General features: G+C 42.1%; 2 protein-coding genes across 3 annotated transcripts in view; one reads left to right on the top strand and one right to left on the bottom strand.

Annotated features, from left to right (window-relative positions):
- fahd2a (fumarylacetoacetate hydrolase domain containing 2A) overlaps positions 1–4,094 on the top strand; it is a 31,308-nt gene extending 27,214 nt beyond the window's left edge. For both annotated transcript variants that reach the window (XM_078565538.1, XM_078565536.1), the window contains exons 7-9: positions 1,317–1,404; positions 2,918–3,004; positions 3,872–4,094. In XM_078565538.1, the coding sequence (XP_078421664.1) occupies positions 1,317–1,404; positions 2,918–2,980 (151 nt within the window). In that variant the 3' untranslated portion in view covers positions 2,981–3,004; positions 3,872–4,094. The remainder of the gene's footprint in view (positions 1–1,316; positions 1,405–2,917; positions 3,005–3,871) is intronic.
- Positions 4,095–10,494: 6,400 nt separating this feature from the next.
- Positions 10,495–17,555, bottom strand: part of LOC144694874 (glycerol-3-phosphate acyltransferase 1, mitochondrial-like) — a 49,051-nt gene continuing 41,990 nt past the window's right edge. The window contains exons 18-22 of the mRNA XM_078565535.1: positions 15,227–15,358; positions 14,492–14,612; positions 13,862–13,921; positions 12,365–12,420; positions 10,495–11,449 (exon numbers count right to left, since the gene is read on the bottom strand). Coding sequence (XP_078421661.1) covers positions 11,336–11,449; positions 12,365–12,420; positions 13,862–13,921; positions 14,492–14,612; positions 15,227–15,358 — 483 coding nt within the window. The 3' untranslated portion in view covers positions 10,495–11,335. The remainder of the gene's footprint in view (positions 11,450–12,364; positions 12,421–13,861; positions 13,922–14,491; positions 14,613–15,226; positions 15,359–17,555) is intronic.

Genomic DNA, 17,555 nt, shown 5'->3' with positions numbered 1-17,555 from the left:
GTGCAATATACATCTGCTTACCCTCAGCTGTCATTAGGTTTAGCATCCATGGCTGCTTGGAGATTTTAAGTGCTCTTCAGTAAATTCTTAGTGTTCTCATTTAGCAGTTTTAATTTTCCCCTAACAATATGTTCAAGTAAGGTCTGTTCAACTTATGGATAAAAGATCCCTATCAAATTTAACCCATGGTGCACACTGCCAAAACAGATAAATTGGTCATTAATCTCATTTCTGTGAGACCCTGCCATGCATAAATTGCTGTGTTTAGCAACAAATAAAAACAATGATTACACATCAATAAAGTAATCAATTGACTGTAAATGTCTTGGAACAACATGAAGATGTGCAAGTTATTTTTTTGTTACAATTGATTTGAACAGCTCTGAGAGTAGGTTTTTTTCATATGGCTGGAGATACAGTTATTTGACATTGAGGCTAACAATCCATTCAAGGCTTCAGCTGTGAATGGTTATGATCAGAAATGGATCTGTCAGAGAAGAAGTTGTGCATGTGGGTGATGGTCCAACTTGAATGGCCACAGTCACAATTTGAGCCATTGACTGCAAACATCACTAACCACAACTTGGTAAGTTACCCATGTTGCCAAATCCCAGGTTTCAACCTTCCACGGAAAAGTGGAACAACCTCAACTGCTTAAGGACAGGCCAAGGAAGAACTTAGGAACATATGAATTTGGAGCAGGAGCATGCCACTTGTCACCGTGAACCTGCTCTGCCACTCAATAAGATCATGGCTGATCTGACTGTAACCTTAACCCCACATTCCTGCCTATCCCCAATAACCTTTCACTCCCTTGTTAGTCAAGAATCTATCTAGGTCTGCCTTAAAAATATTCAAAGAATCTGCTTCCACCACCTTTTGAGGAAGCGAGTTCCAAAGACTCATGACTCTCAGAGAAAAAAATCTCATGTCTTTAATGAATTACCCCTTATTTTTAAACAGTGACCCCTAGTTCTAGATTCTCCCACGAGAGGAAACATCCTCTCCACATTCCTCCTGTCAAGACCCTCAGGACCTTAAAGGTTTCAATAAAGTTGCAACATGAGGAAGAGTTCAACATGAGAGTAGGTAATCACAAACACTTGAATTTCATCTTTAGGAATTCTTCCTTCTCAACACAAACTGAACAGTAAAACTGATAGGAAAAAAGAATGCTCAATATGAGTGGGTTTTGATCCACATGGGCACCTGATCACTATTAGCAGTGAGTGCCAAAAAGCCATTTGCAATGTATTGCTTTTTTTGTTATCAGAACACCATTTCCACTGTTTCTACTTGTTGCCATGTTTCTTCAGGTTTGTGACCCTGTATCCAGGAGATGTTTTCTTAACTGGAACACCATCTGGAGTCGGAGTATTTAGGAAACCACCTGTGTTTCTCAAAGTAAGTAGCTGATTCTTTACTCTTCTAAATAATGAATGACTTCACCAAGTTATTCATTGTGCATGAAGTGCTTTGAAACATTTGAGAGGTGTAGTGAAGCACAATATAAATCCAAATTCAAGCATCTCTCCATTTCAACACCAATAAAATGTTTCACAAAAGTTGATAATGTTCCACATTCTGCTGTCTCATCCAAATGAGCGTTAATAATTTATGAGCTGTGAAGGCGAATGTCAATGGTTTATTTGATAAAAGGGAGCAACACGGCAGGGTATAATCCTATTGACACCTGATGTCCATGTGGACACTTTCCAGCAAGTGCCTCTGAATCATGGTGAGATCCAAAATCTTGGCTGACATTTTCCTCTTTTGCCATAGAGAACTGATGCCAATTATAATGCCCATTATAATGCCCTTTTGCTACCCTGGCAGATTTTTTAAAAGTTGTTCTTGGAACGTGGCAAGTCAGAATAATGTGCAACTTGGATAAGATATGATTCCATAAGCTCTATTAAATAGGAAGGATCACTAATGAAGCAGCTGAAGATACAGAAACAAAAAGTGCTGGAAAAACTCAGCAGGTCTGGCAGCATCTGTGGAGAGAAAGACAGAGTTAACATTGAGTCCGTATGACTCTTCTTCAGAACTGGTTCTGAAGATGGTTGGGTCAACAATACCTCCCCGAGGAACTCCTGCATCAAAGTCTGTTTAAAGATAGTGCACCCCCCACTCCCACCCAGATGACTTGTCTACATAAGAAATTGAGTCTTGTAGAGAGCACTGGCTGGCTGTCCACAAAGAGGGCAAGAGAGTCTGAAACCCACATTGAGCTCCAGGAGATGGATGTAAGTGTGAAAACCAATGTCTGAAGCAAAAGAAATTCCACTAGGTAGGAATACAAGCAAAGTCTAAGGGCAGTGGAGTAAACAGTTTATTGCCGAAAGGTGTGTGAACAGCACCTGCCACCAGTCATTCACAAGAACACAGAAGTTTGAGAAGGTGAATGTAGGAACGATGTGCTGGGCAAAGTTTCCATCATACAAATCGAGAGAGGGATGATATCGATGAGTCTCTTTACAAAAAAACCTACCAATGTGCACAATTAATTGAAAAATACACTGTGATGGAGTGTGATTTTAATTTACTTTGGAGTTTATTTATGGAAGGCCTTCCATAAACCAGGTATTGGAGCAGGGCAAGTGACTTAAACAGGAATGGCCAATCTGAAATGCCTTTGAAAAAGCATGTTTGGAATGAATCCTCTCGTTGAATGAAAGGATCATGGAGTCATTTGTTTCATGAACCTGAAGCCTAGAAGTACTGACTGGAAAGATCAGTGGAGTGACTGACCCATTAAGTTCAAAATTATCTGGATTCTACAGCGTAATGACAATGAGCAAACCTGTCATTTTACAATCCCTGTTCGTAATATGTTTGTTTAATTTTGTAATACTCAAAAGCTCTTTAAAGTGTCACCAACTTCAATGGCTCATTTTATTTGAATTTCTTGCAGCGTGGAGACACCGTGGAATGTGAAATAGATGAAATTGGAACCTTAAGGAACGTTATCATTTAGGGTTTCAGATTGCATTCATAGAAGGTATCAAGTTATTTTTAATTGCAAATATTTGAATAATACCCAGATGTGCTGTTGGGGACAGAGTGTGTCCAGATGACAGTAAACCAGTTTAAACAATGGATATGTATAGATGTAAGCAGCTGCTGGAGTATTGCCTTTGAGGATTATTGGAGAAGAACCTTCCCTCAGATTAATGGGTGGAGCTGAGTTCACAAGAGGTAGATTCTATATGCACTGAGAGAAAAATGGTCTTTTCTCATTCCATGTTTACTTAGATTCTCACTCAGAATTGCTGCCTAGTTTATTGTCAATTTTGGGAGGAATTGACATAACAAACACAGATTACTTGCTACTTTTTACAAGAAAAGCTTGTCAAAAAAGTCAGAGAAATGTTCAGAAACTGGGCCTAAACATTGAAATGTAGGACAGTGGTGCTCCAAACTCAATCAATATTTGAGTGCATGTAGGTGGCTCAGAGTGTTAAACTGAGATGCTCTGCAACATTAGATGGAAATTGAATTCAATTTAAAAAGCAGCTGACAAATGGGATTAGATTTACCAAGATCTGGCTGTTCAATAGAGTTCAGCAATTCTCTGGGTTTTGGAACTATACAGTACATTCTTCCCCATGGCACCAAATAGATAAATCTAAAAATAATGGTTACCATGGTTTAAATAATTAATAATTTTAATTGATCATGTATATTTTTAATATAACACTGACATGAGCTGGAGGCCTTAATGGATGGAACAAAAATCCACGGTAAAAATGCAAGTGGGGGTGAAGATCTCTGGTCAGTTACAAACTGCTTAAAGTATACAATCAGAAACCATTTGCACTAAAAGTGAAACACAAATTTAAACTCAAGAAACACATTTGTTTTGCAGGCTGATTTGTCTGACAATATGGAACACCTTTCTGTGGATATTGGCCAGAACATGAGAGGAAATAGAGTTAGATTACTTCCAGCGGAACACTTGTTTGAAGAGGCAGTAGTCTGATTGTGTTCTGGTGCTACAACATACACTTTAATGAGAAATGAAACATTCAGAATCATGTGATTTGAAGATTAACTAAGCATGGTAAATAAAATGCTATTTAAAATAAATAGTTTTTTTGCTGTATTGTGTATATGGAGCTTTAGTAAATATAAATTCCTAATTCCCAGAGACTGTAGTTTTTTTTTATTTTAATGAAGGAATTCCATTATTGATCTAGACATTATGGAGAAAAATAGATTGCAGTAGATTTCTACATCATGCAATGACATCCAATTGAGAGCACAGATGGGACCTCAGTTTAACATCTTTTTGAATGAGAGTAGAGCACGGCTCAATTGCCCTATTGTGTGAATATAAAAGCAGTATCCAGAGAGCAGATGGTTTTCTTGGTGTTGTCTGGTCATCGAACATTTTTCTGTTTGTGCAACCTTGCTATGCACAAATTAGCCTCCAACTTTCACTACAACGGTCACTACATTTCAAAAATACTTGGTTGGATGCGAAGTGGACTGAGACATTCTCAGATCATGAAACAAGCAAAACAAGTAAAACATTCTTTCAAACATTAATTGTTGAGTCTTACACATGCAAGTGCTTGTACTGCAGTCTCCAACACATTGTTCAACTGAAGCATCATGCATGACATTATTACAAACTCAAAATGAAACTGTTCTAGGATTAAATCAAGATTATCTGTAACTTTTTTTCATTATTCATAAATGAGATGTGGGCATTGCTGGCTAGGCCAACATTTATTGCCCATCCCTAATTGCCTTTGAGAAAGTGGTGGTGAGCTGCCTTCTTGAACCGCTGCAGTCCATGTGGTGTAGGTATACCCACAGTGTTGTTAGAGAGGGAGTTCCAGGATTTTGACCCAGTTACAGTGATGGAACGGTGATATATTTCCAAGGTGGGATGGTGAGTGACTTGGAGGAGAACTTCCAGGTGGTGGTGTCCCCATCTATCTGCTGTCCTTGTCCTTCTAGATGGTAGTGGTCATGGGTTTGGAAGGTGCTGTCACAGGAGGTTTGGTGAGTTCCTGCAATGCATCTTGTAGATGGTACACACTACTGCCACTGTTTGTCAGTGGTAGAAGGAACGAATGTTTGTGGGCTGCTTTGTCCTGGATGGTGTCAAACATCTTCAGTTTGTTGGAGCTGTGCTCATCCAGGCAAGTGGAGAGTGTTCCATCACACTCCTGACTTGTGCCTTGTAGACAGGCTTCGGTGAGTCAGGAGGTGAGTTACTCGCTGCAGGATTCCTAGCCTCTGACCTGCTTGTGTAGCCACAGTATTTATATGGCTAGTCCAGTTCAGCTTCTGGACAATGGTAAGCCCCAGGATGTTGATAGTGGGGGATTCAGCAATGGTAATGCCATTGAATGTGAAGGGAAATGATCCGATTCTCTCTTGTTGGAGGTGCTCATTGCCTGGCACTTGTGTGGCGTGGATGTTATTTGCCATTCGTCAGCCCAAGCCTGGATATTGTCCAGGTCTTGCTGCATTTGGACATGGACTGCTTCAGTATCTCAGGAGTTGCAAATGGTGCTGAACATCGTGCAATCCTCAGCGAGCATCCTCACTTCTGACCTTATGATGGAAGGAAGGTCATTAATCAAATAGCTGAAGATGGTTGATCCTAGGACACTACCCTGATGAACTACTGGATTGATGTCCTGGAACTGAGATGATTGACCTCCAAAACCACAACCATGTTACTTTGTGCTAGGTATGACTCCAACCAGCAGAGAGTTTCCCTCTGATTACCATTGAGTCCAATTTTGCTAAGACATCTTGATGCACACTCGGTCAAATGCTGCCTTGGTGTCAAGCGCAATCACTCTCACCTCACCTCTGGAGTTCAGCTCTTTTGTCCATGTTTGAACCAAGGCTGTAATGAGGTCAGGAGCTGAGCGGCTCAGACGGAACCCAAACTGAACGTATGTGAGCAGGTTATTTGCTAAGCAAGTGCCACTTGATAGCGCTGTTGATTACCCTTTCCATCACTTTACTGGTGACGGAGAGTAGCCTGATGGGACGATAATTGGCCAGGTTGGATTTGTCCTTTTTGTGTACAGGACATACCTGGGCAATTTTCCACATTACCGGGTAGGTGCCAGTCTTCTAGCTGTACTGGGACACCTTGGCTAGGGACACTGCCAGCTCTGGAGCACAAGACTTCAGTACTATTGCCGGAATGTTGTCAGGGACCCATAGCCTTTGCAGTATCTAGTGCCCTCAGCCGTTTCTTGATATCACGTGGAGTGCATCGAATTGGCTGAAGACTGGCATCTGTGATGCTGGGGACCTCCGGAGGAGGCCGAGATGGTCATCCACTCGGTACTTCTGGCTGAAGATTGTTGCAAATGCTTCAGCGTTATCTCTTGCATTGATGTGCTGGACTTCCCCTATCATTGAGGATTGGGATATTTATGGAGTTTCCTCCTCCAGTGAGTTGTTTAATCGTCCACCACCATTCACGACTGGATGTGGTAGGACTGCGGAGCTTAGATCTGATCCGTTGATTGTGGAATCACTTAGTTCTGTCTATTACTTGTTGCTTAGGCTGTTTGACATGCAAGTCATCCTGTGTTGTAGCTTCACCAGGTTGTCACCTCATTTTCAGGTATGCCTGATGCTGCTGCTGACATGCCCTTCTGCACTCTTCATCGAAGCAGGTTTGATCCCCTGGCTTGGTGGTGGTGGTAGAGTGGGGGATATGCTAGGCCACGAGGTTACAGATTATGGTTGAATACGATTCTGCTGCTCAGGTCTTGAATTGCTATATGTGTTGGAAATCTATCCCATTTAGCACAGTGGTAGTGCTACACAACATGATTGAAGGTATCCTCAATGTGAAGATGGTACTTCGTCTCCACAACAACTGTGAGGTGGTAACTCCTACCGATACTGTTGTGGACAGCTGCCTCTGCGGCAGGCAAGTAGGTGAGGATGAGTTCAAGTATGTTTTTCCCTCTTGTTGGTTCCCTCACCACCTGCCGCAGACTCAGTCTAGCACCTATGTCCTTTCGGACTCGGTCAGCTGGATCAATAGTGGTGCTACCGAGCCACTCTGGGTGGGGGACTTCAATGTCCATCACTAAGAGTACATTCTGCACCCTCGCCACCCTCAGTGCTCCCTCCAAGTGGTGTTCAATATGGAGCACTGATTCATTAGCTGCTGGGGTGCATTACGTGGTAATCAGCAGGAGATTTCCTTACCCATGCTTGACCTGACGCCATGAGACTTCATGGGGTCTGGAGCTGATGTTGATGACTCCCAGGGCAACTCCATCCCGACTATGCCACCATGGGTGTCCTTACTAGGAGCAACTAGCTCCCAATGGCATCACTGAAAGGATTGTCAGAGCACCCAAGCCCACGGAGGGAAAGAAAATGAACAACACACACATGACTAAGATTGAAATTGTCAAGGATGAAGCTAAGAGAGACCTACAAGTCCTAACAGACAACATATCCAAGCAATGTGGAACAGCAATTAACAAAATGAAGAGAAGACTGAATTGCAATGCATTACCAACCACAGGAGGATAGTGATCAACGTGTACAGTGCTCTGTACAGACCACACCTCAAGTACTGTCCAGTTTTGATCACTAAGATATATTCAAACAATGGAAGCAATGCCAAGAGCCACAGGACTGATCCCTCGTGTGAAAGATCTGAGTTATGACAAAAGACAGGAGAGATTTCGGCTTTGCAACCTTAAAATAAGGTATCTTGAGAGGTGATCTTTTAGAGGTTTACAAGATTGAATGATTGATTATTTGAAAGGTAAATCTAAAAAATTAAACTGCTCAAGTAAAATAAAGGACCAAGAGTTGAAACTCGAAAAGACAAATTTAGGAGTGTTATCAGGTAGCTCTTCACACAACATACGGAACAACATTCAGATACAAGAGAGGTGAAATCCTGGAATTATTTAAGCAATAATTGGATCCAGTAATGGAATTATTTTAGGGTCTTTCCATATGAATGTACAGAATTGGTTGAAATACTTTCCTTTTCCCAAATGCAAAAAATACATGGTGCCCACAAGAGAAGATTTGCAGAACCTGTTCCAATAAAATACCAAAGCAAAATGATCAATTCACTCAAACCTTTGCTATTTTGGTATCTTGCTCAGTGGAAGATGAAGGGCAACACCCCATGCCAGAGGTCAGAAATAATTTTCTCACGACAATATTTCTTTAAGGTGGCGACTCATTTCCAGTGTGCAATTAAATACCCCACCACGTGATGTATTTATGAACTGAAACCAATCCCACTGATGCTTGACATGCTCCACCATCTCATCTAAGTGACACGGCTACAAGGGAAGAGTGCACACTGCTACAAACAGGAACAGGGGCGAGCTGGAAAAACCCTGTCCCATGCTGTCCATAATCAATCTTTTCTTTTCGGAAAAAGATATGTGCTAGTCTCTTAGCCCCCCAAGTGTGTAGTCAATTTGAATAACAGCAGCAAACTTTCATAGGTTTAAATAAAAAAGATTGTTTATTCACACATTCACCCCCTAAAGTCTAAATGCTACGTCACTCAGACACACTTGAGAAAGATACACATGAAGAGAATAGTGCAGTTTCACAAGTCGTAAACAAAAGAGTAGCTCAGTCTCGTCAGAGGAAAACAGTGGTAGCAGGTGAAACACGCTTAACAGGTGTTCCACTCCGAAAGAGCAGTCTAGGTGGTTTCAATAGCTGGAGTTGCATATCGGAATTATTGCCGTTCTCTCAGAGAGATGGATGTTCAGAAGATCACAAAGTTAGTCTCCTTTAGTTTTTTTTAACCAGGAGGTCAGGTTTCTTTTCAGGTGAACTTGGATTAGGAATCGGATTGGGAGGATTTTTAAGAGAAAGCAGCTTCTAAATTGAAAAAGGCTTCAGTGTTACTGCCTTAGTCAATAGCTAATATTATGCAATAGAATTCTTTGCAGACAGGCTATTTCTCTCTCGTTCTTGGAATAATAAAGAATTTCGGATTCCGAAGCCTGTTTTGGTCACATAATCAACTGTTTTTGTCCACCCAGAATGGTTCAAAGTTAAAAGCCATTGCTTTACAATGGAAATAAATGATTGCCTTTCACACCTACTTGTGGTTAACTGGTTTTCTGCAGTTCTCCTTTGTTAAATTTCAAATTTGGAGACATGAAGTTTGGAAGTCCAATATATTTCCACAAAAGGCAGACACTGAAGATTGGTCTTACTGATGTATTACTCATCATTTTATTCAAGCACTGACACAGTACAAGGCAACAAAATCCACCTAACCAATACAAAATCAAAAACAATCAGTGAATTCAGAACAAAATGAGTTCTGATTTTTCCATTTAAACTGAAATAAAATTCTCTCTCTTTACATAAACTTCAAGAATTTCCTCATGAAGGTTAAGACATAGGCTTCCCTCACAACCATGATTCCAGCTTGTAATTTGTGTTGATGCCCAGCTTTTCAAGATGCAGGGTGAAAAACCACATCGTCTGAACTTTCCATTCACAATTATGGGTTCATCCATGAGTTTGGAGTAAACCACAAACAACAGTCAATGTGAATTCCACAGCCGGGTTCCTTCTACATATGTCCATTCAACGGGAAGAACGCTACCCCGGGTGATTCAATTAGGAACTCTCCGGAACCTTAAATTGATGTGTTGAATTTTCGAAAGTCACCTGACCCTTGGCAGTCAGCTTAGCCACCTTGTTAGTGTCCATTGCACAACACGTTGTAACAAGCTGGACTTGAATTCTATTGTATTTTGAAGATTTTTAAAGCAGTTGGTTATTAAATCAACCAAATGTTGTGGTACTGAACTCATAGACCAGAAGATCCCAACTTCATTGCGGCATTTTAGCATGAGTGCTAGGAATGCATGCGAGTATGTTTATGAGGGAGAAGGTGGGATAGTGGTAATGTCACTGGACTAGTAATCCAGAGGTTCAGGTTAATGCTCTGGGGATGAAAGCAAAATACTGCGGATGCTGGAAATCTGAAACAAAAACAAAAAATGCTGGAAAAATTCAGCAGGTCTGACAGCATCTGTGGAGAGAGAAACAGAGTTGACGTTTCAAGTCCATATGATCCTTCTTCAGTTTGCTCTGTGGACATGGGTTCAATCCCACCACGGCAGCTGGTGGAATTTAAATTCAATTAATAAAATCTGGAATTGAAAGCTAGCCTCAGTAATCATGATCATGGAACTATCATCGACTGTTGTAAAAACCCATCTGGTTCACTAATGTCCTTTCGGGAAGCAAATCTGCCAGCCTTACCTGGTCTGGCCTAAATGTGACTCCACCCCCATCCATATCAATGTGGTTGACTCTTAAATCCCTCTGAAATGGCCAAGCAAGGCAGTCAGTTCAAAGGCAATTAAGGAAGCGAAACAAATGCTAGCTTCGTCAGCGATGCCCACATCCCATGAAAGAATAAAGAAAAAAATCAGGCAGGGTTTGTGTTCCACTGAGGCATGCTACAATGTGCTGATATTTGAGCTGTGTGCCAAATTAGGCGAGTCTTGGCTGGAAGGTTTGCCCCGCCCCACCACCCTCCTTTTACATTCAAGTAGACTGCTGACATTCACCATTTCAGCTCACATATGAAGAAAGCAAGAAACCAAAGATTTGCAACTCCAATGCAGGTTGATATCTTGGAGGGAAGGGGTGAGATAAAATATAAAATCAGTTTTATGTTTGCATAAACACCAAAATCACTGACTTTTACCTATCCTCTAACGAGCTGTGTCCTGGTCACAATTCTCAAGAACTGAAAATTCAGCACAAACCAAAGAACACTACAGCTGAGCTTTCAAATATTCAATATTTCCATAAAAGACAGACACTGAAGATTGGTCTTACTGATGTATTGCTCACATCATTTTATTGAAGCACTGACTCAGTACAAGGCAACAAAATCCATCTAACCAATACAAAATCAAAAACAATCAGTGAATTCAGAACAAAATGAGTTCTGATTTTTCCATTTAAACAAACAAAATTCTGCCTCTTTTTGCCATATACATAAACTTCAAGAATTTCCTCATGAAAGTTAAGACAAGGGCTTCCCTCACAACCATGATTCCAGTTTGTAATTTGTTTTGATGCCCAGCTTTTCAAGATACAGGGTGAAAAACCACATCGTCTGAACTTCTCATTCACATTATGGGTTCAACCATGAATCAGGAAGGGTAAAGCAGCCCAGAACAAAAGACCTGAAAAAGTTCAATCTGATGTAAGGTGGAGGCCTCTCTGAGCATCGATGCAATAAATCCAGATATAAACTTTGCATCTAACTGAACCAAATGAAAAAGTATAGAACTGTTTACCACTTGTGCTTTCAACAGGAGAATTGTTGAATGTACTGTTGGAGCTTCAGTAAATTATCAGGTTGCTGAAATGTTTCACTGAGTTTCAGCAAGGGCCCCTTTTCTCCAGACTCCTCTTTGAAAACCTACAAGTGAAAGGAAACGGTTTGGGTTACTGTTTCCTCCGTAATTACTCATATACATTACTAGTCCATCGCATGTCAAGGATTGGTATACAGGTATTCTGAAAAAAGAAAATCCATTAAAAAGAGAGAAACTACAATGTTAAGCTTTACATTTACTCTAATGTCAAACTATTTCTGACTAATGATACATCGAATAAAGCTTAAATTGTGAAACTTCCAAGTCACCTGGCACTGATCTCTGACAATGTTAGAAGTACAGGTGCCTTTAAGAGTAAACCAGGACAAGCTTCAGGGCAAATTGTAGGTGATGCTCATTGAAGCCTGATACTTAAGAGCTGGGATTTTCCCCAGTCAGGTTTTTTTTTCTCTGGACAGGGAAAGGATCCAGAAGGGAAGAGTGGAAACTGATATTTGTACTGAACTACAGTTTAACAATAAAACAGTTGTGATTCATAGAATGTCTTCTGCTGCCCGATTCGAAAAATGGACATTCACATATTAAACAATCTCAGCCCATTTATTGGTGAGAATTGTAATGTTTTCTCTTCCCTCAGCCATACAAGCACTAACTACTGCTGGACATGGTTCACATAAAAGGTGCCCTTCAGTACCTTAGTTGTGTGGCTATTACTTCTGCATAAATATGCAGACATTGAGCAGTGGCTGGTTGTTCAGCTCCACAGAGCACTGCAACTCACCCAATCCCATTCTGAATTGATGACTATTCACATACACTACCATCATGAATCATTGAATTCAATTTAGAAGCTGGAATCTCCAGCATAATTTCCGTAGAGAACAGACATAATATAACTCAGCAGAAACAGGGGATTAAATTATGGTTTGGCTATTTGCGGATAAACTTGTTATCAAAGGAGTTGTTGCAAAGTCCTGAATAGTAAGAATTTCACTTACCCCCAACTCCCTGAAGGTCTTTACAACACTGTTTGCAAGGCTGAGCGTAGCACTTTCTGTAAGATGTTAAAACATAGGTTAGCTCAAGCATCACTGATCCATACATTCAAAGCCAAACTTGTATTCACAAAAAAATATGCCACATTGTTCATTTTAAAAGAAAAATATTCTTGGGATGTGACACTCGCTGGCATAGCCAATATTTATTGCCCATACCGAATTTCCCTTGAGCAAGCAGTGGTGAGCCACCTTCTTGAACCCTGCAGTCTATCTTGTGTAAGTACACCGACAGAGCTATTGAGAAGGGAGTTCCAGATTTATGACCTGGTGACAGTAAAGGAACAGCAAGATAGTTTCAATTCAGAACGGTGTGTGATCTGGAAATGAACTTACAGGTGCTGGTGCTCCCTGGCGTCTACTGCCCTTGTTCTTCTAGGTGGTAGAGGTCACAGGTTCAGAAGGTGCTGCAGTTCATTTCGTAGATGGTAAACACTGCTGCCACTGTGCCCTGTTGGTACAGGGAATGAATGTTTAAGGCGGTGGTTGGGGTGCCAAATCATGCAGGCTGCTTTTGTCTTGGAGTGTGTTGAGCATCACTCATTCAGGCAAGTGGAGAATAATCCATCTTACTCCTGACTTGCGGTGGACAGACTTTGGAGAGTCAAGAGCTCAGTTACTCATTGTATAATTCCCAGCCTCTGACCTGGTCTTGTAGCCACAGTATTTAACTGACTGGTCCGGTTCAGTTTCTGGTCAACTGTAACCCCCAGGATGTTGATGGTGGGGGATTCAACAATAGAAATACCATTGAATGTCAAGGGGAGAGCACTTTGCTGATGGTTGTAAGTAAACTGATGGAGCAGTAATTGGCCAGATTGCATTTGTCTGAAGTTAGAACATGCTTGGGTCATTTTCCACAATGTCGGGTAGATGCCAGTGTTTTAGCTGTTCTGGAGCATCCGGGCCAAGGACGCAGCTAGTTCTGGTGCACAATTTTTCAGTTCTGCAACCAGGATGTTGTCAGGGCACATAGCCTTTGCTGTATCCAATGCCTTCAGCCATTTCTTGATACGTGTAGTGCATCAAATTGACTGAAGACTGCTGGCATCTATGATAATGGGGACTTGAGGAGGCCAAGATGCATCATCCACTCAGCACTTCTGGCTTAAGATGACTGCAAATGCTTCAGCCTTGTCTTTACTGATTGTTTAGATTTTTCAACCGCCAAAATGGTGTTAAACCACAGGGACAACAAAATTCTTAAACGCTTCTGGATCCTGGATCAGAATAGTGCTGCTGAGTGGATAATACCCCACATCTGAAGCTACAACAATAGGAAGTTCCCAGTGCCACCTAAAGTTAAGAGAGGCATTCCATTTTTTCTCATCTGTGGTCTGCTATAACAACTTCACCAGTATTCATTCCTTCTTGTGAATATGCTGTGGTATTTGAGCAATTTACTGATTGAAATCATTTATGTTGTATTGGCTGACTCACCATGCTGTTCCTCTACCTGTGCCTGCAAAAACTTCAACATCTTCAGCACACACTGTGGCTCTGGAAAAAAAAGCACAGAAGATGCATGAGCTTTGAACCTCTTCTCAGTAAATCCTGTCAGAAGGGCTATATTATTCTCTGTACATCTCAATTCAGAGTTAATGACATTTCAGAACCAAGAGCTGCATAGGATGCTACTTCCAAAAATAGCGTGAAAAGCTGAATTAGACACTTAAGCCCAACAAAAGGGATACTGGACAGTTGGGTTCACTTACTCAGCCACTATGGGCTTCACACCTTCGCACTTCGATTTACCCAATGGGCACAACAGTGAGCTGATTGTGAATATCATGAAGGAAAATAAAGGGTCCAATTATTCTCAGTCCCAACAGGGGCATTTCCACAGCTTCCAAGCCAAAGTCCACAATGCACAAAATCATTAGTGATATTCCAAAATCATGAAGAGTAAATGGAAGAAAAGGGGCGGGGCCTGCTTGCCACTCTACCACTTTCTGACAGACTGACACAATCAAAAGGCTATAAAACATACAGAATTCCACTCCAAGTTCTGAACACTTTTATTTTATTCATTATCTGATCATTATAGTTCAACAATCACACTAACAGTACCTTCTATTGGCAAGTCAAATTTGTGAAGCAAACCCGCCGCTGTCTCGTACGCCTTCAAAGCAGGTTGCAGCAGACTACAGAGAAAAAGGAAAAATGTGTGGCTTTCCCTGGTTCGGCCGAGCTGGAGATAAGATGACACATCAGGTGAGTTAAACAAAAATAAAAAGGCCAAAAATGCAACTTCTATACTACTCATGGATTTATTGATGACCTATTGTGTACAACAAACCAAAAGGCAAAGATGTACCTAGATGAAGGTTGACATAAAAACAGAAAGTGCTGGAAGAACTCAGCAGGTCTGGCAGCATCTGTGGAGAGAGAAACAGGGTTCATGTTTTGAGTCCAATATAACTTTATCTCTGCTGAGTTTTTCAAGTACTTCCTGTTTTTTATTTCAGATTTCCAGCATCCACAGTATTTTGCTTTTGTTGAAGGTTTACACATTTTTCCAGTTACACTTTTATTCAGTCACCTTGTACATCAATTGACGTCTTGAGGTTTCACATCACTCTGCAATTTAAGCTAAGTGACGCTGGCCACAACTTTATTTGACAGAGCTCTTTCTTACTCAAGTAATTCTGTGTTGTTCTGTTAGCCTAGTAGGTTACACAGTTCTGTTAGTCTAGTAAGTTTCACAGATACGTCACTGAATACTCTGTACAGTATTGAAACCTTTCAGAGCAGAACTATCAAAACAACTATGGAAGCTTGGCTTCTAAATGAGAGTCAATATACCTTGAAATAACATTTCCAGACTGCTTCATCAGCGTCACTTTCAGAGTCATCAATATCATCCATCACCTTCCAAGTCAGCTCCTTGGCGAACCGCTTCTGCCATGTGTCACACGCTGGCTGTTTGTTCTCATTCTACCAACAATGAAGAAAACGCAGGAATTACAAACCACTTCTATGCAGAGAGATTACCATGGAAAATGTTACAGCAGACTGGTGAATAAAATGTGCAGCTGCCAAAATCTCTCTCTGGTGCCTGAACTGCTACACTCAGTTCAAATAAGCTTCCATAGTACAGTGCAGCATCTTGCCTCAGGGGTCATTCAAGTCTAAGTCCAGGTGTTAAGTATCCGTAGGAGGTGATCACAGCCACTCACCAAGGCTCCTTCAACAGGGGGAGGCGATGGTGTAGTGGTATTGTTGCTGGACTATTAATCCAGAGACATAGGGTAGTGGTCTCGCAAAGTCTGATGATGACCATGAAACCATGGTCGATTGTTCCTTTAGGGAAGGAAATCTGTCGTCCTCACCTGGTCTGGCCTACATGTGACTCCAGACCCACAGCAATGTGGTCGACTCTTAAATGCCCTAGCGGGCCTCTCAGTTGTATCAAACCGCTACAAAGTCACAAAAAAGGAATGAAACCGAACGGACCACCCGGAAACGTTGACACTGGAAACAACTACAGAAATCTCTGCCCTGTCGACTCTGCAAAACTAACATCTGGGGGCTAGTGCCAAAACTGGGAGAGCTGCCTCACAGATTAGTCAAGCAACAGCCTGACATAGTCATCCTCACAGAATATCATACAGACAATGTCCCAGACACCACCATCACCATCCCTGGTATGTCCTGTCCCACCGGCAGGACAGACCCAGCAGAGGTGGCAGCACATTATACAGTTGGGAGGGAGTTGCCCTGGGAGTCCTCAACATCGACTCCGGACCCCATGAAGTCTCATGGCATCAGGTGAAACATGGGCAAGGAAACCTCTTGATGATTACTATGTACTGCCCTCTGTCAGCTGATGAATCAGTGCTCCTCCATGTTGAACACCACTTGGACGAAGCACTGAGGGTGGCATAGACACACAATGTACTCTGGGTGGGGGACTTCAATGTCCATCACCAAGAGTGGCTCGGCAGCACCACTACTAACAAGCTGGTCAAGTCCTAAAGGACGTAGCTGCTAGACTGGGTCTGTGGCAGGTGGTGAGGGAACCAACAAGAGGGAAAAAACATACTTGACCTCATCTTCACCAACCTGCCTGCTGCAGATGCATCTGTCCATGACAGTATCGGTAGGAGTGACCACTGCATTTTTGTGTGGAGACAAAGTCCCGCCTTCACATTGAGGATACCCTCAATCGCGTTGTGTGACACTACCATCGTGCTAAATGGGATAGATTTCGAACAGATCTAGCAACTCAAGGCTGGGAATCCATGAAGCGCTTTGGGCCATCAGCAGCAGCAGATTTGTACTCGAATACAACCTGTAACCTCATAGCCCTGCATATCCCCCACTCTACCATTACCATCAAGCCAGGGAATCAACCCTGGTTCAATGAAGAGCACAGGAGGCCATACCAGGACCAGCACCAGGCATACCTAAAAATGAGGTGTCAACCTGCTGAAGCTAATACGTTGCGTACCACAAAGCATCAGCGGCAAGTGACAGACAGAGCTATGCGATCCCACAACCAACAGATCAGACCCAAGCTCTGCAGTCCTGCCACATCCAGTCGTGAATGTTGGTGGACAATTAAACAACTCACTGGAGGAGGCAGCTTCACAATTAACCCCATCCTCAATGATGGAGGAGCCCAGCATATCAGTGCAACAGTTGAGGTTGAAACATTTGCTACAATCTTCACCCAGAAGTGCCGAGTGAATGATCCATCTCGGCCTCATCCGGAGGTCCCCAGCATCACAGATGCTAGTCTTCAGCCAGCTCGATTCACTCCATGTGATATCAAGAAACAGCTGTAGGCACTGGATACTGCAAACTCTATGAAGACTTGTGCTCCAGAGCTTGCTGCGCCCCGAGCTAAGATGTTCCAAGTACAGCTACAACACTGGCACCTACCCAGCTATGTGGAAAGTTGCCCAGCTATGTCCTGTACACAAAAAGCAGGACAAATCCAACCCAGACAATTACCGCTCCATCAGTCTACTCTCGATCATCAGTAAAGTAATGGAAGGGGTCATCAACAGTGCTATCAAGCGGCACTTGCTTAGCGATAACCTGCTCACTGATGCTCAGTTTGGGTTCTGCCAGGATCACTCAGCTCCTGACCTCATCATAGTCTTGGTTCAAACATGGACAAAAGAGC

The sequence above is a fragment of the Cetorhinus maximus genome, chromosome 20, assembly GCF_964194155.1.
Source record: "Cetorhinus maximus chromosome 20, sCetMax3.hap1.1, whole genome shotgun sequence".
Classification (NCBI taxonomy): Eukaryota; Metazoa; Chordata; class Chondrichthyes; order Lamniformes; family Cetorhinidae; genus Cetorhinus; species Cetorhinus maximus.
This window is presented reverse-complemented; position numbering and strand designations above follow the sequence as displayed.